At 31.6% G+C, this 25,677-nt stretch overlaps 1 protein-coding gene across 28 annotated transcripts in view; it reads right to left on the bottom strand.

Moving 5' to 3' along the window:
• Nucleotides 1-21,922, bottom strand: part of LOC127734143 (dynein axonemal assembly factor 9-like) — a 96,898-nt gene extending 74,976 nt beyond the window's left edge. For 16 of the 28 annotated variants that reach the window (XR_007997437.1, XR_007997436.1, XR_007997439.1 and 13 more), the window contains exons 1-11: nt 21,804-21,922; nt 12,473-12,552; nt 12,096-12,186; nt 10,697-10,725; nt 7,829-7,953; nt 6,252-6,348; nt 5,915-5,993; nt 5,192-5,219; nt 3,948-4,025; nt 2,685-2,743; nt 1,626-1,668 (exon numbers count right to left, since the gene is read on the bottom strand). Coding sequence is in view for 13 of the 28 variants with exons in the window: in XM_052243829.1 (XP_052099789.1) it covers nt 1,626-1,668; nt 2,685-2,743; nt 3,948-4,025; nt 5,192-5,219; nt 5,915-5,993; nt 6,252-6,348; nt 7,829-7,953; nt 10,697-10,725; nt 12,096-12,186; nt 12,473-12,552; nt 21,804-21,880 (786 nt within the window). In the remaining 15 variants the exon portion in view is untranslated. The other 12 variants (XM_052243840.1, XM_052243835.1, XM_052243836.1 and 9 more) reach the window with 12 other exon arrangements.
• Nucleotides 21,923-25,677: the final 3,755 nt, after the last annotated feature.

Raw genomic sequence — 25,677 nt, 5'->3', positions numbered from 1 at the left:
TGACCAAAACTCTGACTGATACATTTAGAGTCCTGGTCAAACAAAAAATCTTCTGAATTGAGGAGGAATTTCATTTCTCCAATCTCCAAGTACATTGTATGTAGAAAATTTGTAAGGGGTTCTGCGGTACCCTGTGCTTTGCCTACGTTTGCTGCTGTCAATGTAAAAGTGTAATGTTGACTTAAAAAGTGAGTTTATCAGTAAAAATGTAAAATACAGAATTTAAAGAAAAAATTCAAAATTTTTCTTCAGATGCTATTTCTTGGTCTTGAAGATTAGCTTCTGTCAAATTTTCATAACAATCCATGAAGGTTTACAAACTTATCATGTAAAAAAAATTTAATCCCAGACTGTCTGTAAATGTTAACTGTAAAAAAAATAAGTCCATCTATCAGAAAAATAGTGAAAATGAAAATATATTTTCAAAAGTTTGCTTCAGACATTATCTCTGAATCATAAAAAAAGCTTCTGCCAAAGTTTCATAAAATTCTATGAAGGTTTGACAAAGTATTTGATGTGTTACATACTTTAACCCCAGACTGTATCTACTTGCTAACTATAAAAAAAACTAAGTCCATTTATCAGTAAATATTTTCTAAATTTTGCTCTGAATACTGTATTTTGGTCATTAACAAGATTCTGTCCAAATTTCATAAAATTCCATGAAGGTTTGATAAAGTTATTGACGTCTAAAAAAAACTTTAACAACAGACTGAACTAAATGTTGACACCGCCTACAGAATCTAGGATCGCTATGTCTCGCTTTCGCAACATAAATGTCACAGACTTGACAAAAATAAGAAAACCTGTATAGAGGGAAGCACTTAATTATTGTATAAAATGTTTAATAATGAGACTGTTTACTAATTTACTGAATTCATTAGGGTCATAATAAAAGAGGAGGATTTAACTTTCTGCAGTAAAATTATATAAATACCAAAATATCTTTAATAAACAGCTGCGCCATGAGCGCATGATACGCCCGTCGTCTTGTGTGTGAGGTTTTATGCAATAATCATAAATCGTTTCTGAGATACAGCGCGACATGTGAAAACCCCCTTTTTTAATAAAAAAAAAAATAACTCTAAAATAAAATTTTGAATCATCACCAAAAAGTATACAGATCTTTAGATAAATATAATTAAGAAGTGTGTAAAGTTTTAAGCAATAATCATAAATCGCTTTTGAGATACAGCGCGACATGTGAAAACCCCCCTTTTTTTACCAAAAACTCAAAAATTCAAAAACTCTAAAATAAAATTTTGAATCATCACCAAAAAGTATACAGATCTTTAGATTAATATAATTAAGAAGTGTGTAAAGTTTTAAGCAATAATCATAAATCTTTTTGAGATACGGCAAGACATGTGAAAAAAATATCCCCTATTTTAGTTACAAAGTCCCGTAACTCAAAAAGTTTTAATCTTATTTTCACTAAAAAGTATACAGATCGTTTGACCATCATAAGAAACAACTATGTTAAGTTTCATGAAATTTGGATAAGTCATTCTCAAGTTACGGTGCGACAGGTGGACGCCTGATTGCCAGACAGACGGACGCCAGACATTTGTATACCATAATACGTCCCGTCAAAATTTTGACGAGCGTACAAAAAATATGATTACCTCGCAAACTTTCTCTTCTTGGATTTGTCTGGAATTATTTAACCTGTAAATTTTCAGAATATATATTTATATATTAAACCAAATTTTAAACAGGATTATGGATCATACTTACAGATGGTATTCACTCAAAAAACAAATTAATTAATTGTCCAACAATTAAATATGTATCATGGCAATGAAGGTGTTCCTCAAAAACTGTGTATTACAACAAAACAGGAATATACTAGGAAAATATTATGTAGATACTACTAAAGTCATCTTACATATGAACCAAGTATGAAACATAACCAGTCCCATCTATTGCAGGTCAGACTGACCAAATGTTATAAGTCTTTTTAACATTCCAGAACTGCACATGTAATGATGCAGTGGCGGATCCAGAAATTTTCATAAGGGGGGCCCGCTGACTGCCTAAGAGGGGGCCTGCTCCAGTCATGCTTCAGTGATTCCCTATATAAACAACAAAATTTTTCCCACAAAAGGGGGGCCCAAGCCCCCTGAAAAACCCTCTAAATACGCCTCTAGTAGGTTAAAAGAGGATAGGTCTGTAGCATTACTTATGTGTACAAATTTTCTGAAGAATGTTTATAAAGTGACTGAACTGTTTCAAAAATAAATTTACTTTGAAAGCTTAAAGTAGAATTTGAGCACTTTTAATATGAAGTCTTGGTTTGGAATTAAATGTAGGTCACCATTTCTACAATGTCACTGCACTGTATAACCAATTTATACCAATAAAATCTTTACCTAAGGATTTACTATCATATACAACTTATCATGAAACATAACATAAACATGGATATATTGCCCCTTTTACTTCTTAAATTAATTCAAATGTATTCTTACACACAAAAAACAAACTTTAATGTATGAATTACCTCCCCTGAATTTATTATTTTTTTTCTTATCTTAAACTTTGACTTTAAAACAGCAATGAAAATGGTAAAATTTCCCATTAAATTCACATGTTTACAATGAAAATATGTAGCCTCTGCTCTTGTATAAAGACATTTGCCCTCCATTGCTTTGGCAATAAATACTTCTGTAGGAAAAACTTACATTTCCATATCCGTGGTAATCAACATTGTTTTCCACTGTCTTTCAAACATGGATAATTGCTGAAATTCATAACAATTAGTTGCATAATGCCATGAAACTTATACATGTCGTAAATTATATATTATGTTTATAGATAAATGAATCTGTATAGCTTGAAAAATCCATACTTCAACATTAACATTATCCCTATAATTGTTCTAGTACTCAATTCACCTTGGTATGTGTGCTTGTGATGTTGTTTTTTACCAGTCTACGCCTTTTGAAAGTCAGGAAAAGTGTGCTAATCAAATTGGTATGCTCCTTTGAGTCAACTTTTTTTAATTGCAGGAGCAGTACCATTATGTCTGACAAATGGTTGTTTCTTCTTACATTAATAAATTCCAAAAATAATTATCATATCTCTTTCTTTACAAGTGTCAGAAATATTACCTAAAACATAATACAGGTTTTGAATAAATTGCATAATTTTTCGAATTCTCTTTTAAGCATCAAAACTTCTTCCAAAGACAAAATACCTGATTTGAACTTGACATTATATTGAACAATTTAAATCATTTTCTTTCTATAAAAAAAATATTTGCTTCAGTTTTTCTATCAAATGGTTATTGGGAATCATTTATTTTTGATGGTATCAGTTTTGGTGGTTGAACAAAAAAATGCTATTTGGATGGGTTTTTTTTCCTGGTTTTGTTATACACTCCTATGAAAGTACTGTAAATTCAGAAATCATTGCGAGGTTTTTATAAATGCAAATAATACAACAGGGTGAGTATCCAATAATAAGAACTTGCAATCTGATTTAAGATACATATATCTGTATTAAGGTTTTCCTGAAATTGCAATAATTGATCTGGTATTTCTGTCCATTCTTCAAAAATAATAAGTGCTTGCAATAATTTCTGAATCTACAGCAACTAAAAGTTTGTAATTCGAGTATTTAAATTTGTGGTTTTCAGCAGTCCACTAAATCCACAAAAATTGGTATCTAACAAACATCAATGACTACACAGTATATGTATTAGAATTTAAAACTTTTTAGCCACTGAAACTGATTTATCTGAATAAGATATATATATATGGTTACAAGTTTCATGTGAAATTCTGAATGCCATATCATTTTCCACCAATAACATTTAAAAGTTTTATCTTTTATGTGTCATTGAAAAGACAATAAAATTACCAATGCATTCACGTAAAAAAGGGTGTAGGCAGTATGAGAGCTGTGAATTTTATTCGGCAAAACAACCCTACATAAACTCTTACCTCTGTTATCAATAGTTCAAGAGATGTAGGATCCACTTCATTGAAGATTTTATGAACAGCAGAGCTAACATCAACAACCTGTAAATATAGGAGTTGAGGAGAAAGCGATGCATTAATGTCCATCTTCTATCAAAATATGCAAAATAAATATGAAACTTTTACTATTTATTCAATATCCAAAATGAATTAATTATAACATGGACCAAAATCAGAATAAATATATACTCCAATGAATACTTATTCAGTCAACAACTAAAGCATCAGTTTCAAAGGAAAAAATTACCTAAAAAATTTACAATACCGTAAATTGGGTTATTTTGGTTGCAGTTTTATTTTGGTTTATTTGGTGCCTCCAATGAAGGTGCCAAAATTAAACACACGAAAATAAAGCAAACACTAAAAATTGAAACGCCAAAATCGCGGACCGGTACGACAATATCTTTCTGTTAATTGTTGTTGAATATATCTCATGCTATTATATCTTCTGTATATTTCCTATATTCTATACATAACCAAATCTGATTATAATTTGATAACAATATATATTTTTTTACTTAATTGTCAATTTTCTGAAATTGTTAAGAAAACACAACATGACTATGTATTCACACATGTCATAAATATGCCAGGCTATTGCTGATTAGATGCCGTTTTTGGTAATGAGAATATCTAAACCCTTTGTAATTCTTTTAATTAATTAACATGTACTGCCAGAGGCATACAGATTAAAATCTAAATCCTTGATCGTCAATCATTAACTTGTACTGCAATAGAGATAATGATTAAAATTTATTTCATATGATTTTGGTAAAAAATAAATAATCTATTTAAAATCACTTCCTTTAAGCTTTCAACCGGGAGATAACGGAATTATTTGCATTTGCATTCGTATCCGATTCCTTCATTTAGTCAACCTTGTCGTGTTTCTAGTTTATGTAGGTCATTAATATTTTGACAATAAATGCTAACGGGTAAATAAGAGCAAATATGAATGAGCTCGCACACTTCTATTGCTCCAAAATTAAACACACCAATTAGACGAAGCACCAAAATTACACACACCAAAATAAAACACATGCCTTTCGAGTGAAAACTGCCAAAATATCCCGACGCCAAAATTTCCCAATTTACGGTATTAATCTGGCTAAAAGAGTATAACTGTTTCAGTCTTAAAAATCTCTATTTTATTTAAATTATCTGACCATACGGATTTAAAATAATATAGATAACTGCATAATACTCACTTCATGTTTCATAGTGAAAAAACCTCCTCTGAAATGGATCAATACATAAATTTATCAACATTGTTACCTCTAATTTCATTCAAAATACCTTTTATTTTACATTTTATTGTTAAAGTTTATTTTACATTTTATCGTTAAAAGTTTTTTAGGATTATCTTAGTGTAACTATATAACTACAGAATTGTAAACTTGGTTTTCAATCATGGCCCATATATCAAGAATAGTAAAAATTGTTTCTCTAATTCTTCATCAATTTATCCCTTTCTGCACCCATTGTATAAAAAAATTTTAATCAACGTGTGGTTCGTTTGATCTCAGTTCTTCATTGGTTAAAATCTGATTATGACGTCAAATTTTCTTGCTTTCCTCTGAATTTCCTATTGTGACGGCATGAAAAAAGGCGACCATGCCTGATGACGTCACATAGAAAGAACACATCTTTTTGCAGATCATTCGAACAGAAGGAATAAATTTGCCTGTGTATTGTTTGAAAATCATTAGAGAAACAGATTCCACCACCAAATCTCGTGTAATACGATATTTATCCACTCTCGACAGTTAAATTTTAAATATTTAAAACGCTCGGCGAGCCTCGCGTTTTAAATTTGAAAATTTAACTGTCTCGAGTGGATAAATATCGTATCACACTCGATGCAGTGGTAGAATCTATATTTATCAAACATTTAACAATTTTAATAATTTGAAGAAAAAAATATGAATTACCCTGTGTATTCATCTAAAGCATATGCCTGTATGATTGGCCACTTTTCTACAACCATCTTGTCAAAGCTGTGTAAACTGCCTGGAAAAAATACTTCATCTGTTCTTTTATTTACTAGATGAGGTTTAATATCATTTATTTATACAATTTTGTGGCAGAAATATCTAATATCAGGGTTCAAGGCCAATCCATCAGCCTTTAGAAAATAACTAATAAAGAATTTTTGTTTAAGCATAGTTATGATTTAAACTGGTTAATTATAAACTTATGTTTTCAATTTATACAAATTAAATTTACCATGCTCTGTTGCTAAAAGTCTGAAAAGTAACAACATTATACCTGTGGTACTGTAAGGAATTCCAATCTTTCTACAATTGGTAACCATAGCAACAAAAGAATGAATTTTAAATTCCTCAGCTGCCTCTTCATCTTCATACTGAAAAAAAACAGCAAGTATTCAAATTCAAATTAAAACTTTTCTTGCCACACTTTAAAATAAATGATTTCAGAATCTTTCTTTTTAAAGAACTTGGACCGTAAATGTAAAGTCTGATGGTGCCAACAATTTTTTATTCCTTATTATTAGGCAGCAAAATATCATTGTATCTGCCAAAACCTTATTTTTATAAGATACAAAATGCTATCTTCACTTATTCATATGTTTAATATTCTGTTCATTAATTGAATGCTTCATAAAAAGTAAAATAACAAAAATACTGAACTCCGAGGAAAATTTTAATCAGAAAGTCCCTGATCAAATGGCAAAATCAAATACTCAAACACACCAAACGAATGGAAAACAACTGTCATATTCCTGACTTGGTACAGGCATTTCCTTATGTAGAAAATAGTGGATTAAACCTGGTTTTATAGCTAGCTAAACCTCTCACTTATATGACAGTCGCATAAAATTCCATTATGTTGACAACAATGTGTGAGCAAATCAAACAGACATAATAGGTAAAAATGTCAAAAATAAAGCCACTTAAGCTTATAACAGTTGTAGCATGGAAAGAGCAATACTCTGAAATATACTTTTTCTACAAAATACCAATCTACTGTATTTGTTATAAAATTAAAAGAGAGGCAAGGATACCAAAGGGACATTCAAATTAAATCTTTTGCAGAACCAACCACTGAATCTGTCATACAGTGAAATCTAATAGTTCTCCTTAGAACTCACCTCTGAATCTGTCATACTGTGAAATCTAATAGTTCTCCTTATAGCCCACCTCTGAATCTGTCATACAGTGAAATCTGATATTTCTCCTTAGAACTCACCTCTGAATGTGTCATACAGTGAAATCTAATATTTCTCCTTAGAACTCACCTCTGAATCTGTCATACAGTGAAATCTTATATTTCTCCTTAGAACTCACCTCTGAATCTGTCATACAGTGAAATCTTATATTTCTCCTTAGAACTCACCTCTGAATCTGTCATACAGTGAAATCTTATATTTCTCCTTAGAACTCACCTCTGAATCTGTCATACAGTGAAATCTTATATTACCTTAGAACTCACCTCTGAATCTGTCATACAGTGAAATCTTATATTTCTCCTTAGAACTCACCTCTGAATCTGTCATACAGTGAAATCTGATATTTCTCCTAAGAACTCACCTCTGAATCTGTCATACAGTGAAATCTGATATTTCTCCTTAGAACTCACCTCTGAATCTGTCATACAGTGAAATCTGATATTTCTCCTAAGAACTCACCTCTGAATCTGTCATACAGTGAAATCTTATATTTCTCCTTAGAACTCACCTCTGAATCTGTCGTACAGTGAAATCTTATATTTCTCCTTAGAACTCACCTCTGAATCTGTCATACAGTGAAATCTTATATTTCTCCTTAGAACTCACCTCTGAATCTGTCATACAGTGAAATCTTATGTTTCTCCTTAGAACTCACCTCTGAATCTGTCATACAGTGAAATCTGATATTTCTCCAATGACTAACATAAGGTAACAAATAATGGTAGTTGATTGGATTACAGTACACATGTACTTCATTTCTCTTGATCAGGATAATAATATCTAAAAATATAAAAGTAATCAAATGTTCAAATTTCCTTAATAAAAAAATTAAATGTATTCTTCTGACAACAGAAATCATACTAACAATAAAGCCTATGCCTACTACCTTAATAGTATCTCCAATTCCTACTATTATTCTTGTTACTTCAGAATAAGTCTAAACCATGAAATCAGGTATCATAAAAAAATACTATTTTCTTCAATCCTTCAAAAAAAAATTTTGGCGGTTTTTATTTTGGCGGATTCTTTAATCCCAATTAAATATTTTGGCGGATACTGAAATGGTTGCAGTTAAAAAGTTGTAAAATTGACAAACAAGGGTCTATTGTTATGGTAAAGTGATTGTTTTACCTGCATGACGTCTTATTTATTGTTTTATTTTGATACAGTTAATCAATAGAATACTGGTACATAGTTATTTGTCACAGGTGCACAAACTTCGTGTTAATGTTACGGTTGTTAAGTTATGAAATTGACCGGACCTTTGTTGTACTAATTAGAATATGAAATTATAATAAATGACTTGCAACTCTTATATAATTTTACACTAATTATTATTTAATAAGGATAAAATACCTGACAGGGTACCTTGCACTCTTCTATTATTATTTATTTAAGGAATGACTGTAATATTTTTTCTGTCTATGAAGAAATAACATCAAAAATGTGGTTCACACTGAATAACCCGCGTAGCGGGTTATTTTAAAGTGTGCACCACATTTTTTATGTTATTTCTTCATAGACAGAAAAAATATTACAGTCATTCCTTATAATTTAATTCTAAATTTCATTATAAACCGGAGTAAATCATGAAAAAACGTTGACGACGTAACGGTCACATGACAAAATTATGTCTATGAGCTGATAAACAAAACAACGTCAGCCAATCAGAAGACGCGTTACAGCCAAAATTAAATTATTTTATTATGCAACCAATAAACTAATCAACACCTTACAGTCAGTAAACAATGGCCTTTGGCATTGATGGTGTTTAAATTAACATAAACCGTTATTGATCCGTCGAACGGGAAAAATAAATAGTTTACAAAACGCTTTAGCTATCGAAAAAAAGTATCAAACGTTTGTATAAATTTTCGTGGAATTTATTTTCGCGATTTCCCCTGAACCGCCAAAATAAGCGAAAATAAACACCCCGCGAAAATAACCCGCTTTACGGTATTATCACAGTGATATGTCTCGCCTTTTTGTAAATTTTATTATGCAAATGTTGAAATTAAATTAGCAATACTTTAACATAAGTTTTGCAAATATTCAAAGTCAGTGAACCATGACTGAGGTACATGGCTGAACAATCTCCATGTAAATGAGATGTGCCAATGCTTATAAAACTGCATACCAAATACCATTGACTTATCATAAGTTGTTATCTTTAAACAAACATAAACACAAACATTAACTTGTAAACTATGTAAAGTTTCAAAGTCATTGAACCATGAAGAGAGGGTGGGGCTATATAATCTCCATGGAAACGATACTTGCAAATGCCAATAAATTTGCATACCAAATATCATTGACCTAACATTAGCAGTTCATCTTAAACTGATCTAATCACAAACTTATACATGTAAACTAAGCAAAAGTTTCAAAGTTGATAGACCATGACTGAGGGGGCGTGGCCAAATATTCTTCATGGAAATGAGATGTGCTAATGCTTATACAACTGAATACCAATTAACACTGGCCCACCACTAATGGTTACCCTTGAACTGACCTAATCACAAACTAATACATGTTAACTAAGCAAAATTTTCAAAGTCAATAGACCATGACTAAGGGGACGGAGCCAAATAATCTCCATGGAAATGAGATATGCCAATGCTTATACCACTGTATACCAAATATCATTGACCTACCACTAGTGGTTCCCCATAAACTGACCTAATCACAAACTAATACATGTTAAGTATGCAAAAGTTTCAAAGTCAATAGACCATGACTGAGGGGGCAGAGCCAAATAATCTCCATGGTAATGAGATGTGCCAATGCTAATACAACTGCATACCAAATATCATTGACTTACCACTAGTAGTTCACCATAAACTAGACTTAATTACAAACTAATACATTGATGACGACGCAGCCGCCGCCGGAAACAGCATACCTATGTCTCCCTTTTTTGACTCCGTCAAGGCTAGACAATAAAATGATATAAGACTTTCAACATTCTGCTACATGTAACATGTCTACTTATTTTCATACTTTTGATAGTACTGCTCTTTTCTTAAAACTGACACTTGTGACTAAAATTTATGAATTACATGTGGCCAAGGGTTAGAAATTATCTAAGTTAAAGTACATCATGGACAGGCATTTTTCATTTGCATGTGTTAATGTCCAACAAACACACCAACTACTTTGAATTTGGTGTAAGGGATTTATATTAAGACTATCTCTTTATAAATAAATAATCACAAATAAAATTTGCTGTAAGTACAGAGACAAAAGTAACATGATATACAGTAGTATTCTAAGATAGCTTCAAATTCAAATTTATTACCTTGCAGAAAAATAGTGCTTCTCTGCTTCTTACACCAAACTGAATTTCAAATGTACAGATAACTTATCATTGGAAAATATGCATTCCATTTCATTACATATTTTTTTTTTATTAACAAATTAATGAAAATTAGATGTACATGTATCATTGAAATGGTACTTCAGTAACTCCACAAGAAGAATATACATGTACAATCATAAGTTCAATCTTAAAAAAGAAATTTACCATCTATAATCTCCTCTTCAAATCCTGACCTGTAATATATAGTACAGTACAATTGTTAAAGTATTTATACATGTTACTAAAAAAGCATTCATATCATACAATATATTTTATTACATTTTCAACTGTTGTAGAATAACTAATCCAAGAATTCAAAAAATGAAAAATATTCAGAGTTCCCAAACAACACTGTACCTCATAAATACTTGTGAATGAATGCTAAGTGTGAATTCTCTGTTGTTTGGTCACAAGTTTTTTTTCATATTTGAATTCTTGGATAAGTCCAAGCTACTGATGCCTTCTTTGCATGTTTTTATTTTGTTCTTTTCTCTTTGATCAATGTGTGAATGTTAACTCTTGGTCATGCTCTTGTTTATGCCTTTCAGACCATGTTCTTTTCTCTTTAATCAATGTGTTAATGTTTACTCTTGGTCATTCTCTTGTTTATGCCTTTCAGACCATGTTCTTTTCTCTTTGATCAATGTGTGAATGTTAACTCTTGGTCATTCTCTTGTTTATGCCTTTCAGACCATGTTCTTTTCTCTTTAATCAATGTGTGAATGTTAACTCTTGGTCATTCTCTTGTTTATGCCTTTCAGACCATGTTCTTTTCTCTTTGATCAATGTGTGAATGTTAACTCTTGGTCATGCTCTTGTTTATGCCTTTCAGACCATGTTCTTTTCTCTTTAATCAATGTGTTAATGTTTACTCTTGGTCATGCTCTTGTTTATGCCTTTCAGACCATGTTCTTTTCTCTTTGATCAATGTTTGAATGTTTACTCTTGTTCATGCTCTTGTTTATGCCTTCAGACCAATGGCTTTTGATTAATCTTTGGTGTCAATTTCATAGTTAAAGCTGTTGTATACTGTATACTCCTTACTTTTGTAATTTGATGAGACTGTCGTACAAGTGAGAGGTTTAGCGCTATAAAACCAGGTTCAATCCACCATTTTCTACATAAGAAAATGCCTGTACCAAGTCAGGAATATGACAGGTTTTTTTTGTTACCAACCTTACAAACTATTATGGTCATGATAAAGAGTAGTAGTAGTTGATCTTTTGTTTATATATAATTATTTCTTCCAAGAATATCATAATGAGTTTTCTGTGTTTACACAACATTTCAATTCAAGTTAAAAAGAAATTGAAATGATCTAATTCTCTACATTCAAGGGTTGGCATGTATAATTCATAAAACATCCGTCATATGGAAGCTAAACTAAAATGTTGTTTGTATGCTGATTAAATGGGATGTATGGCTGTTAAAGCAATTGCCTTTCAGCTATCCACAGCTTATAATGCAAAAAATTATAAATACACTTAATTCTGTGCTAAAGATATAGTCAGCAACTATCTAAGTCTCTCTTGCAGTACTATGAATAAATCAATAAAGCTCATACTTTTCCAGTTCTTTCTTTCGTAGTTCAAAAAATCCAAAAAGAAGATAATTAAACAGCTCTGTAGTTCCTTCGTTGTATCTGCTATCAATGCCTTAAAGTAAAATAAAAAAAAACATGAAATGCAAAATAAATGTATAGTTAGTATAAAAAGAAGTTCCTAAGAGCCTGAATTGCTCACCTTCCAAAAATCTGGCAATTCAATATTCACTTGTTTGCAATCAAAAATTTTGTTTAAAAAAATTACTCATTTTCAAATATACAGCTTTTCAAGAGTATTTAAAATAAAGTTAAATCATTACATTATAATTTAAAACATAAGTATACAAAAATGTATATCTATAACAGCTAATAAGTAGTAAACATTAAAACTATCTTACCACTTATACATAAAATAGCATCAGCATCATCAGTACTTCTGTTGTGTAGTTGACTTTGTACCAGTCTCAATCTTCCTCCACTGAAGAAAAAAATGTGTGGAAATTACTGTGCTTATGCAAAAGGTTTTTTTCACTTTTACAATACCATTTGGACAATTTTTTTTCCATGTTGCAGGTTCATTTAATTTTTTTAAACTTATTAACTGGTTAAAATATTTTTCAGCATAGCTCAAATGCAAAACTGTTAGTATGAAACAAATGCAGAGTACCACATCGCCTTATTTTTATATTAATAAAATATAATCTTTACACATCCAATTCCAGTTATTGTCATTCCTTTTGTGACAAACTTTTCACTCATCTTACAAATAAGATATGTTTAGGTCAATATACTTATAAACAGATTGATTGATTGTTGGTGTTTAATGCCACTTTTGGGTTTTTATCTTTTATAAATAGCTTTCAAAAATGAAACCAACACTTTATAAATTTCCTGTGTCTAAGGCACTTTTCTGGATTTCCCTTCATCAGGAATGCTCAAAGCCAAATATTTGAAAGCCAAGGATGTATGAGGACTGAAACAGTTGAAAAGTTATATGACCAAAATGGACTAAATATGATAGCAAATTACAAAAAAGGTCAACTTTGCCTGAGGTAGTTGAAACTTTAGTTTCTTAATAGTTTCTATATTTTTAAACAAAAAATTTTTATAATGGGTTAAAATTGTGATAGTGGTACCGATAGATTTGATGATTTCAATCACATTGGCTCGTTTGATGATTTCAATCACATTGGCTTGTTTGATGATTTCAATCACATTGGCTCGTTTGATGATTTCAATCACATTGGCTCATTTGATGATTTCGATCACATTGGCACATTTGATGATTTTAATCACATTGGCTCATTTGATGATTTCAATCTAATTGGCTCATTTGATGATTTTAATCTAATTGGCTCATTTGATGATTTTAATCTAATTGGCTCATTTGATTATTTCAATCACATTGGCTCATTTGATGATTTCAATCACATTGGCTCATTCGATGATCTAGCTGATCATTTTTGCTTTCAAATTTTCAGTTATATATTGTTTAGTTTTTAATTTACAAGATAGAAACACTTAGAGTAACTCACCATTACATGTAAATCAGATTTTTTAAAAATTTCAAATGATTATTCTTTCATGACAACATAAATGCCATATTGTGATATTAACACATCTTATATAAGACAAATCTAAATTTGCTGAATAATATTTATTGAGCTTTGCCAAGAGTTTCTTGTGTGGCAGAGTAATGAATACCTTTGAAAAGTCTAGTACGGCCATGTCAAGTTGAATGGTTGTAACTTTTCAACAGTAGGTTTATTGTTCAAAATGTAAACATAAAAAAGATAAAAGGTACAACACTGGGGGGATACCCAGTTAAGAAATTTTATTTTTCGCACTATCAAATGATTACTCAAATGAGGGATTGTTACTCATTTGTGGAATAGTTCCTAATTTAGGCGGGTTGTTCCCAACCTGTTTGGAAATATCTTGATCCTGAAATGGACACATTATTTTTAAAAGAATTCAGGATTTGACATTTATTTTCTCAGTTCTTACCCTCTTACCCTCCTACAGAATTTCCAAAGGTTTTTTGGACCTCTGTGGTCTTGTGGTCCAGTATTTATTCGACCATTAGGTCCAGTCAGTGTTTTAGGATAATCCTATAATATAAGACTTCGTAGAATCATATTGTTTGCATTCAACGTTTTTCATCAGATATTTTTTTTTTATATCAATGCTGAACCACAAAGTCTTATTGGAAGTAGCTATTTTCTCGTAGCAATTTTTAAAATTAATCTGTCAAAACTAATAAAACTAATAGCAAAGGCCTTAAAATGAATGAAAAGAATTTATTTCGCAAAATTATGTTCCTAATCCATCCTTTTTTATCCTAAGTTGACAAAAAATTTTCATCTAGCCATTTGACTTCAAAACATATGCCAATTCTATATTTTTAAGAATGCGTGAATAAAACGAATTTGACGGTAATATTTAAAGTCAGTTTTGTACAATTTAGGATGATTGATTGTTGGTTGCTGAAGGGCATACAATACAGTTTTGATCCCCAGTGATTTTTTTACGAAAATTTGCATACATGTACAAGCTATTTTTCACTAAGTTAATTCAAGTATGTAATAAAAAATATACCTTTGTGTGCTAAGTTCAGAGATTAATGGGGTAGAAATTTTAGACATTTACTTAAAATTTTGGTTTCTTGTATATTTCTATCCTTTGGACTGACATACTTAACTTTTTTGTTTCAAAAGATAAACACATGCAGATTTTTGTAAAACGATTTGGAATATCTTCTTTACAAAAATATGTTCTTAATTTTATCCTGCAATCAGCTAACTATTGTATAAATAACATGTACACAAATAAATTATTGCTTTATTTGTACTTGTACAAATAAAGTCTACTGTTACCCCGCTTCCATGTTGAGCAAGCGGTAATGTGGATATATCTTTTTGCGTACCAGTTCATTTTGGGGTCCTCTTCGCGGTCCGCGTTTAAACTATGTCGATTTCTTTGAATAATTAGAGACAATGATTTAGATTTTAACAACTAAAGTTTCAAGTTGTAGGTGTAAATTTCAGGATAAAAACAATATATGTACATTGTCGGAAAATATAAAATTTATTTGAACTCGCTACGAAACAGGAGAAAAGCTCGGCGAGCCTCGCTTTTCGTCCTGTTTCTAAAGCTCATACAAATAAATTCTATATTTTCCGACAATGTACATATATTGTATATTTAAAAAAATTCATCTGCGATTTTTTCATAAAAATTGGAACAAATAATCATCATACAGTATCAAGTCATTTGCTATTTTAAAAAAGAGGGGTCCATGTACTTGTTTTCAAGCTAATGATTAAAATCCATTGATTTCCCGATAAGTTGCAGTTTGACGTTGCGACAAATAACATATTACGTTAGCAATGTCATTACCTCCCCTGTTACTGTATCGTATGCCCTTAAGGGGAGATAATGACGTTAACGTAAAATGTTATTTTTCACGAAGTCAAACTGTGACATATCAGGCAAATATGCATTTTTCGACTGATTTGTATCATTCAGACTGATTTTACTTGAAAACGAGTTTGTGGACCACTCTTTTTTAAAATAGCATTAGGTTAGATTACGTATGAAGATTATTTGTACCAATTTTTATGAAAAAGTCACCGATTGAATTTTAAAATCAGATAATTATACAGCAAAATGACCCTTTTTCTAAAATCATGAAACTTTGATAAAAAATAATTATTTCTAAAATATTGTTATACAAATTTAGAGCATACTTATATAAAGAAGATTTTTCAACTGTTTTTACAAAAATCTGCTTGTGTTTATCTTTTGAAACAAAAAAGTTATGTATGTCTATCCAAAGGATAGAAATGTCCAAAAAAACGAAATTTTGAGTAAATGTCTCAAATTTAGACCCCATTTATCTCTTAACTTAGCACATGAAGGTATATTTTTTATAACATATTTGAATTGACTGGGTAAAAAATAGCTTGTATGCAAATCTTTGTATAAAATTCACAGTTGGATCAAAATTGTATTGTATGCCCTTAACGTCCAGTGGCAAATATTCATGAATGTTGAGGACGAGAACAAATTAACAATTCAAAATGATGATATAATGGGTAGGTTCTGTAATAATGGTCGACTTGGATTCAGGTAGGGAAATTTTGGACTGCCACTGAAAAATGGCAAATGGAATGAGGGTACATTGGATAGGTGTGGTGTTCTCTCTACACGAGGTATCAAAATAACGTCCCTAACCGGACGTGGCTGCATACTTATACATCCTGCACAGCCAAGCGGACGTCCCACTTGAGCAAGGGTTTTACAGATGCTGACCGGAAGAAGACTGAAGTGACAACATTTCTATTCACTAGTCACACTTGGGGAATACAACATAGGAAAACATGAGCTATCCGACATTGAAACATATACACTGCATCAATAAAATAATAAATGAAATCTTCGCAAAAAATAATTTCAGTTATTTATTTTTATCCATGGAACCAAATGCAACTTTTGGTTTTAGTTCTCAAGTGAATTAGAATTTACTGGTCGTCCCATTATAAAATAAACAAGAGTGCACACGCTGAAATGTCTCGCCTTCTTTACTATCCATTGATATTATGTTGATAGTCCTAAATGAAAGCTTTACTACAACTATTACATAAACTTAACATGATCCAAGAAAATGAAGTCAAGGTCATATAAACCAAACGAGAAATACATGAACACCTTACAATCATTCAATACACTAAATATAGTTGAACTATTGCTTATAGTTTCAAAGAAACAGACTAAACCAAGAAAACTAAACATTGACTAATGAATCGTGAAAATGAGGTCAAAGTCAGATGACACCTGCCAGTTGGACATGTACACCTTACAATCATTCCATACACCAAATATAGTAGACCTATTGCATAAAGTATAAGAAAAACGGACCAAAACACAAAAACTTAACTATAACCACTGAACCATGAAAATGAGGTCAAGGTCAGATGACACCTGCCAGTTGGACATGTACACCTTACAATCCTTCTATACACCAAATATACTAGACCTATTGCTTATAGTATCTGAGATATGGACTAGACCACCAAAACTTAACCTTGTTCACTGATCCATGAAATGAGGTCGAGGTCAAGTGAAAACTGTCTGACGGGCATGAGGACCTTGCAAGGTACTCACATACCAAATATAATTATCCTATTACTCATAATAAGAGAGAAATTAACATTACAAAAAATCTCAACTTTTTTTTCAAGTAGTCACTGAACCATGAAAATGAGGTCAAGGACAATGGACATGTGACAGACGGAAACTTCGTAACATAAGGCATCTATATACAAAGTATGAAGCATTCAGGTCTTCCACCTTCCAATATATAAAGCTTTTAAGAAGTTAGATAACGCCGCCGCCGCCCCCGCTGCCAGATCACTATCCCTATGTCAAGCTTTCTGCGACAAAAGTCGCAGGCTCGACAAAAATGAATTAGTTTTTTAAATTAGCATTTGTTATAACAGAGAAGCAAAATATACAAAAAGGGCAATCAAACTCATGGCAAAAGAAATGAAAAACGACAGCAAGACAAACAGCAGTCCACAGAAGAAACATTGAAACTGAAGCAAGACGAACCCCACAAAAAAAAAAAAACAGGGGGGGATATTATAAATTGTGATTTCAAGAATGGTAACGACAATTACATTTAAAGTGTTTACGAGTGAATGAGAATTGGCACACTCATACCAGTTGTATGAACTTGTATTTTGTGAGACTTGTATCATCTCGCCAGCTTTGTTTGATAACTGGAAATTAATTTCTGATGCTTAACAACTTAGACAAGAAAAATTTTGGTGAATGAAGATTGGCTCTCTCACTACTGTTACCAGTATATGAAAACGTTTTTGCAAAGGTATTTATCAGCCTACCCCCTCTCATGGCAATGAATTGTTGTTAATGTTTAACAACTCCTGGGGTATTTCACTTGGATAAAGAAAAGATAGATAGGTTTTAAAAAAGGTTGGCTACTTGAATTATTACCATTACTAATTTCAATCTCCTTAATGGTAACTCTATGCAGATGAGACAATTGGGTTTCGATTCGTTGTTTGTTACTGTTAACTTTATTTATGGATTTTGGACGATCTGAAGCTTGCAATATTCCTGTGTAATATAGTGTTTCCTGCAGCTTTTGAAAAGGGCAGGGTAATTTTTTTCTCAGAGGGCACTCTGAACGCGATAGGCTACACTATACAGGCATCCTTTGTGTGGACGACTACTCTTTTAGGGCACTATATACATAGATATAAAGGCACTGTTATGGATAGTGATATAATTGAAATATACCATTGTTTCATATTTATTGGTAAGAAATAAAAAGGTGTATACTACATGTATATTAGGTTATTAATTTAATTCCTTTTTGTAATAAAATTATCACTTCTAGACTCAGCTAATAGATACTAGATAGTGCAACTGCCTTGTTTCAATCAATAACTCCAGTTACAATGTATAAATATTAATACTGGATTGCTGAGGCTGATTGTCTAAGGATGTGTTGTGAAAGTGGACTTTGTATTTGACCAAGTGCATATGCATTGCATTGTTTTTTAGCTGCACTTAAGAATAAGTGCAAACTACTTTTTGGATCTCAAATGCCCAGTTTACAACAATCAAAGCTACCTAGGCTCTAACTGTACAAAACGTTTTAGGCTATCCAAGGATTTGTATAGCAAGACTTTTTCCAAATTTATAACCTGTGGTCTTCTTTGTTTTTTTCTAAAAATTTTATTGAAATGTTGAAGTTGTTGATTTTTCGTACAAATCAAAGCTGTATCAGCTATATTCTTAACTTTTATTAATTTTTTCTAGATAATGTTAGCCTCTGCCAACCAAATAGTATAAATAGAAAATGTAATCGCGGTGGCAATGTTCATCCTATGGATCATAAAATTATAACTCAAACGATCGCCTGGTTCCCTCTTAAATTGTCTACATTTTAAATTCATAGAGGTACAAATCGATGTTGTCCTTATTAGATTCAATCATTAAACGGTATTTGTACTCTGTCGCCTCAAAACTGTTCAAACATAATTAGGATATTAATAAAATGTCGGCCATTAAAATTTTAATTTCTTTCCTAGGGAAATAACTCGAAATGGTCTAACGAAAAGATAATAACGGCGGGGTGTTATTAAATATGACGGAAAAGGGCATGGCGCCAAATTTTTTTCTTAAAAAGGGCAGGGTGTCAAGAAAAAAACGGCAGGGCGCCATACCACGCCAAAACCTCCTGTAGGAAACACTATAATGTCAAATTGTCTGTTTCTCTTATAAAATATTTTTGTTGTTGGATTGTTGTCTCACTGAAGCTCATTTATTACGTGTTCTTGCAATTATCTTTCAAGATTCAAGCTTTTTTAGGCGATGTCAGTAGAAAAAAAGAGTGGATGGGCTTAAAATACTGATATTGTTAGATCATAAATACGTTAAGTCTTTAAATATATATAAATAAGATAAAAAGAAAAGGAGCTCTTAAAGTGCCTGTGTCATGGCCCAGACTGAAATATTGTAATCACTGTCTGTTATTTGAAAACTTTTTGAAAAATATTTTGTGTTTAGTGCATAGATTGGCAGGATTCTGTATATTGATTTGGGTAATTCAGGTAATCATGGTAATATCCTACATGAAATATTGGTAACAAGACATTTCGGCACCCAGACAAATCGGCACCCAAGTCCGAAGACATTTTGGTATCCATTTTGGACATTTCGGGATCTGGACATTTCGGGACCAAGACAATTCGGCACCTCTTTTTTAAAAATATATATTAGGAAAAATTAAAGAATTGTTGCAGTAATATTATAATTCGTAGGTAAAATTTGCATTACAAAAAAAATAATCATCATTTAATTAAACCCTAAATGATTATGTATGTATGAATAAACATCATTTAATTAAATCATAATTGATTGTTAGATATGTTGTTGTTTGAATAAACATCATTTAATTAAATCATAATTAATTGTAGTTAAGCATTAATCAGTATTTTATGTATAAATCTGATAATTCCTCAATAGAGATCAAAAGTGTATAGCTTGTGTTTGCAGCTTGTGTTCTCTTGATCCTTACATCTGTTTAGACAACACAATACCTGAAAACTATATTTTATTGTTTTAATATTAAAAGCCATAAACATAACAGCGTGTGCAAGCCATAATGAGTAAATACCCAGGAACATATATAAGGGTAAACACTTTTGGTATTCTTTTTCTTACACAATGTCAGACGACAGTTGTATACAGTGCCACAATGTTGTGCGCCCCAGACAAGAAGCTTTGATTTGTATAAAATGTAGTATGAAAAGTTTCTGCAGTATTTATTGAATAAGTCCTAGAAACTGTTTTTGATTTATTACTTTACATAGACCCTTGAACTGTGCATTACTGCATAATACGTACAGCCAAATAGATTTAACTTTTCCTAATAAAAATTAAAAAAAGGTGTATCGTCTCAATTGAAATATTGAATCAATTCTGTTCATATCCTTTAGACCATATTATTCATGTATACAATTATTTCCAGTATTTCCTGTTTTTTCATAGCACAGATACTTTATTTTCCATCTAGGGCAAAATTAGTACATGTATGTAAGCAAATGTTGATATCAGGACAGAATATTCATTTCTATAATCATCCTATACCTCCCTTTTTATGAATACTTTATGATCGCCTTCTTAGTATAAAGAACACTTGATGATTGGCTTGCTCACTATATCATGAAGAAATCAGAAATAAGTCTTTTCACCAGTCGTTACAATCCAAAACGCAACAAAAAATCGTTTTCCAAGGAGTATTCTGAAATATAATTCATTCGGAAAGACTTCTGAATGTCTCGTACGTGATCTGCTTGACAATTTGAGAGGAGGGGGGAACAGTCAGAAAAGTGTTTCAAAATACAAAATGTAGGATAAACCTCCACCATCTGATAAAGTGAAACATTGTTTTTAATATTTTAGACGTTTATCTTTAATAATAATGACAGAAGTAAACTAATACTGTTGAAAACTGTCAAATGGCCATTCAAAGTTTAAATCCCACAAAAATTTCGTTGGGAACTTCCTACAAGAAAATTGCTACTTCTGATAAGACTTCGTGGTTCAGCTTTGATAGTAAAATGTATCTTTTATGCATATTAAAAAGCAAATTCAAATGAAACATATTTTTAATTATAAATAAAACTGAGATACATACATACATGTAAGTGAATCTACTTGTATGGTAGACTAATTTATAACAAAAAGGTCCATGTAAATATGCCTTGCATGACACTTTTATTGTTTATTTATATGTGCTGTACATATGTTGGAAAAAGAACATTTTTGTTTTATCCTTTTAAATTTTAAAGTTAAGGCAAAACTCCATACATATTTGGAGGTGCTCCTAATTAAAGGAGGCTGATACTAAGAAGAAGAAGTAAAAAATAAATATCCGATGAAAAACCTTGAATGCAAACGATATGAAACTACAAAGTCTTATTTTATAGGACTATGTTTTAGGAGTCTTTTCATTGGACCACATCATTTATTACTGGACATTGCCACATATCTGACGGACCATGGGAATGACTGCTCCTAACAGTATTAATCTTTTCATTTTTTTCTCAAATTTTACTTTTCAGTGGCAGTGTATCAATTCCATTCAAAAATATGCACTTAATTGCTATTCTAATTTTAGTGCAAAGTTGCTACCTAACAAATGGAGAGAATGTTTCTATCTGGATATTGCGTCTAGCTGAAGATGGACGCTTTCGAGTTCTTGAGGTCATTTTACTGCGTTCTGTTTCAGCTTTCAGCCGCCATTGTAAAACATTCACTTAGGGACCGCTTATATTACGCAAAATAAAGTAAAATAAAATTGTTTGAAACGATTTATGATGCAAAATAATTTATTTATTTCATCTGATCTCATTAAATTTTGTGATTTCATGAACATACTTTCGTTAGAATTCCATAATCTTACTGTTGTTGTTTGTTTTAAATGATGTAAGGGGTTTGTCCTATTTTATTAACAAAATTTCCTCCAGTCTAGGAGTACCGCTATCCTGGAGGATATTTATTGTGATGGAATTATTCGTTAACCTCCAGTGGCAAATGATTAAAAACATATTCAGGACGAGAACATGTATAATAACGAATATGAATCCTGCTTTGTACTAGCCCGACACACCTAGTTGCAATGGGCATTTAATTAGATCAAGGATTTGTATAGTAAGACTTACTATAGTACAAATCCTTGATTAGACCCATCAATTCAAGTTTATTTCAAGGGTTCAAAATCATGACTAGTATGATTGGTTGGACAAATTAACATTTACAAAAGTGTTGCTAATTTTGCACCTCAGAGTCATATATGAGGGTAGTAATGCCCTTTACCGTCAGGCGTTAAACGACCATTTTCGGCTACCGTTAGCGTCAAATTGGTTAAAATTTTACCGTGATTCGTCAAAATATCCTTATCGTGATTCGTCAGAGGTCTCAAATAACTATCGTTACCGTTATTTTTGAAAAAAAATTTAACGTGATTCGTCAAAATCAGTCGATTTTTTTATCGTCTAAAATAAAGTGTACATTTTAACGTCATGCACCAAAAATTACCGTTAACGTCAATTTGCAATAATTTTTACCGTTATTCGTCATGAAGGTACCCTCATTACGACCCTCATATATGTGTTACAAGGGAAACTAGAGTTACCATCCGGAAATTATTTTTCCAAAGTGTTTCTATCATAAGACGGTAACAGTGAAATTGATGTTTTGACCAATTCACCCAAAAAAACAAAAGGCTTTTACCAATTCCCTATATCTTCTATCTGGATAAATTTCATTCAAATCAAGCAAACGACATATCTAATTATTTTTTTTTACAAACTCAGTTCATTGTTCAATTATGCTGATGTTATATACAAAACGCCAATTTAACGGAATACATATATTATTGCATAAGTTTATTTTGGACTGTGGACTGGTCGTATCAGAAGAGAAATTATAATGTTATTTTTACTTTTGTTAACTGTTGCGTTTTCTAATAAATTAGCCATTCGTCCATAACTTTTTTTTTTTTTTTTTTTCATCAAATATATTGCGTTTCCGATGAATTTGACACGGTGCATCGCAAGCGTATTTGGCTGGCATTTTGAAAGAAGGCATTTCATTTTCATTATAAGATTGTGTGAAAGTTACACTTGTCTACTGTCGTTGTTTCTATAAATTTTAACCACAACAGCTAAAAAAGGAACAACAGAATTAATCAAAATATATCAATATTTTGATATCAGTGAATCGAACTTAGACACAACAATAGTCAAAATAGTCAAAAGAATATGCTAAACGGTAACAATATGGCATCCTTTTTAGTGTAATAATCGGTAATATTTGAGAAATTAAGTCATCATGTAATATTTGCCAATGGACGTTAAACACCAATCCATCTCAATCGAATGTACAACGAATTCAAAGTAAACCGACATAGAATATTTCACAAGAGTGACAATAACAGAACCTTGTAAAATCGTTAATACGACTAAAGTGGTGGATGGTAAATTAAATATTCACTTTATTGACAAATACTATGAAATTAGAATATCAAGTTTTGAAATCGAACAATGCTTTTGTCGTTTGATATAATCTTTTCCCTATTGCATAAATTTAAAGCTAAAACACAATTTGACAGGCTATTTAATGCCCCCAAAAATATACGTTTTAGAAAAAAGCGGTAAGAATATTTAAACTGATTTTTTTTCTAAAAAAATCAACTAAGCATAGTAACTTATGTTCAATCTTCTTTTCTTTTTCTGTCTTTCTCTTCAGTATATCTCTAGATCGTACAACGATAAAACAAAACGAAACTCTATCTTCAAACTTGCGGCGTAGTGCTATAAATCTTGTGTGCATATATCTTCTTAATTGGTTCTACGCTCAAAAATTAGTTGATTAAAGTAATTTTTGTTTTATGTTTTGTTCATTTTGAACAAAGTTAATCACAAATATCATATCTGGGTACTTTAAGATGTATAGGGCCATCTAGACTGACACGTCGTGTAGGGAAGTATCGCAATCTCTGTACCCAATCTGATTAAAATTCAAATCTATAACAACTCGCGTGGTCGTATATATAAGGATAACGAAATCAGAGATCTATATTTTAATTAGATTGTCTCTGTGCCTTAAAACACCCTTGCAACACAGAACTCTTTGAAGCCGGTCCGTTGGTGGCCCGTTGTAATGCAAATTTCTGCTCCTCTTAGGATTTCATATTTCTCCACCGCTTTCCATCCTAGTCGTACCACTTTGCGATACAAGATAGGCAAAGCAAATTTGTAATTTTAGATAACCTTTGTTTGAAGGTTTAAAAATTTGAGTATGAAAAGGAGGGAAGCAACACTTATGCTGTATAATTCTACATTTTCCCGTAACTGTGTGCATCACAATTAACTAGAGTCTCCAATGAGCCCGAATCGCTCACCTGTCAATTTTGCATAAATTGATAGAATACAATGAGAATATTTCAAATAGTTTCTAGCAAAAATTTCATATCTTCCTTAACTCCTTTAATGTATCAACTGACAAACTCCTATAATGTATCAACTGACAACCTCCTATAATGTATCAACTGACAAACTCCTATAATGTATCAACTGACAAACTCCTATAATGTATCAACTGACAATTTCGGCCATGTTCCCTTAAAGGAAGACCTTGTCCTGCTGGTCATTTGTGCAAAATACAGTTTCATCTACTAAAATTTTAACAAAAAAAAAACAAAAATGCCGGGTAAAAAGGGGTCTTTCAAGGGTGACTGTCGATTTCGGTCATGATGAATTATTTGTAGATCTTGTGCTGTTGATCAATTTTGATGGTCGCACTTTCCATCTATCTACCATAGTTTCTTTTAAAAAAATCCGCAAAATTGGGTAAAGAATCGTCTTTCACGGACATTTATCTCATTTAAAGATAATAGCTAAAATTGCAAGAACAAAAATGATGAAAATCGTGATTTAAGGACAATAACTCCTATAAAGAGTCATCTGATAGTTTTGGTCTTATTGATTGGTAGGTAAATCTTGACATTTTGAACATGCCTGCCTTTGTCAGATTTTCGCTTCAGCAACAGTTTACAAGATAATAGACAATACTTGCATTTAACCACTATGTTCTATATTTAGCCTTGTCCGCCATGATGTTTGGCATGCGGGATCATCGGTAACATTTTTTAAATTTGATACCTTAAGTATGATTGTGGCCCAGTTTGGTTCCATTTGGCCCATGCAATAGTTTCAGAGGAGAAGATTTTAGTAAAAAAAATACGGACAACAGACAACGACGACAGACGTCAAGTGATGGCAAAAGCTCACACAAGCCCTTTGGACCAGGTATCTAAAATCACAATTTGCAAAATTATATATACGCTATCTAATCAAGATACAGGCATGCGTTTTCGCTGTACTTATATAAGCTTCGGATAATAAGCGAGTTACAATCGATCTGAATTTCAATTAAAAGAGCTTTGTCTAGAGTATGCATGATACGATCACAAATGGAAAACTGATTATCACGTGACTGTGTA

The sequence above is a fragment of the Mytilus californianus genome, unplaced genomic scaffold (genome assembly GCF_021869535.1).
Source record: "Mytilus californianus isolate M0D057914Y unplaced genomic scaffold, xbMytCali1.0.p SCAF_3, whole genome shotgun sequence".
Taxonomy (NCBI): domain Eukaryota; kingdom Metazoa; phylum Mollusca; class Bivalvia; order Mytilida; family Mytilidae; genus Mytilus; species Mytilus californianus.
This window is presented reverse-complemented; position numbering and strand designations above follow the sequence as displayed.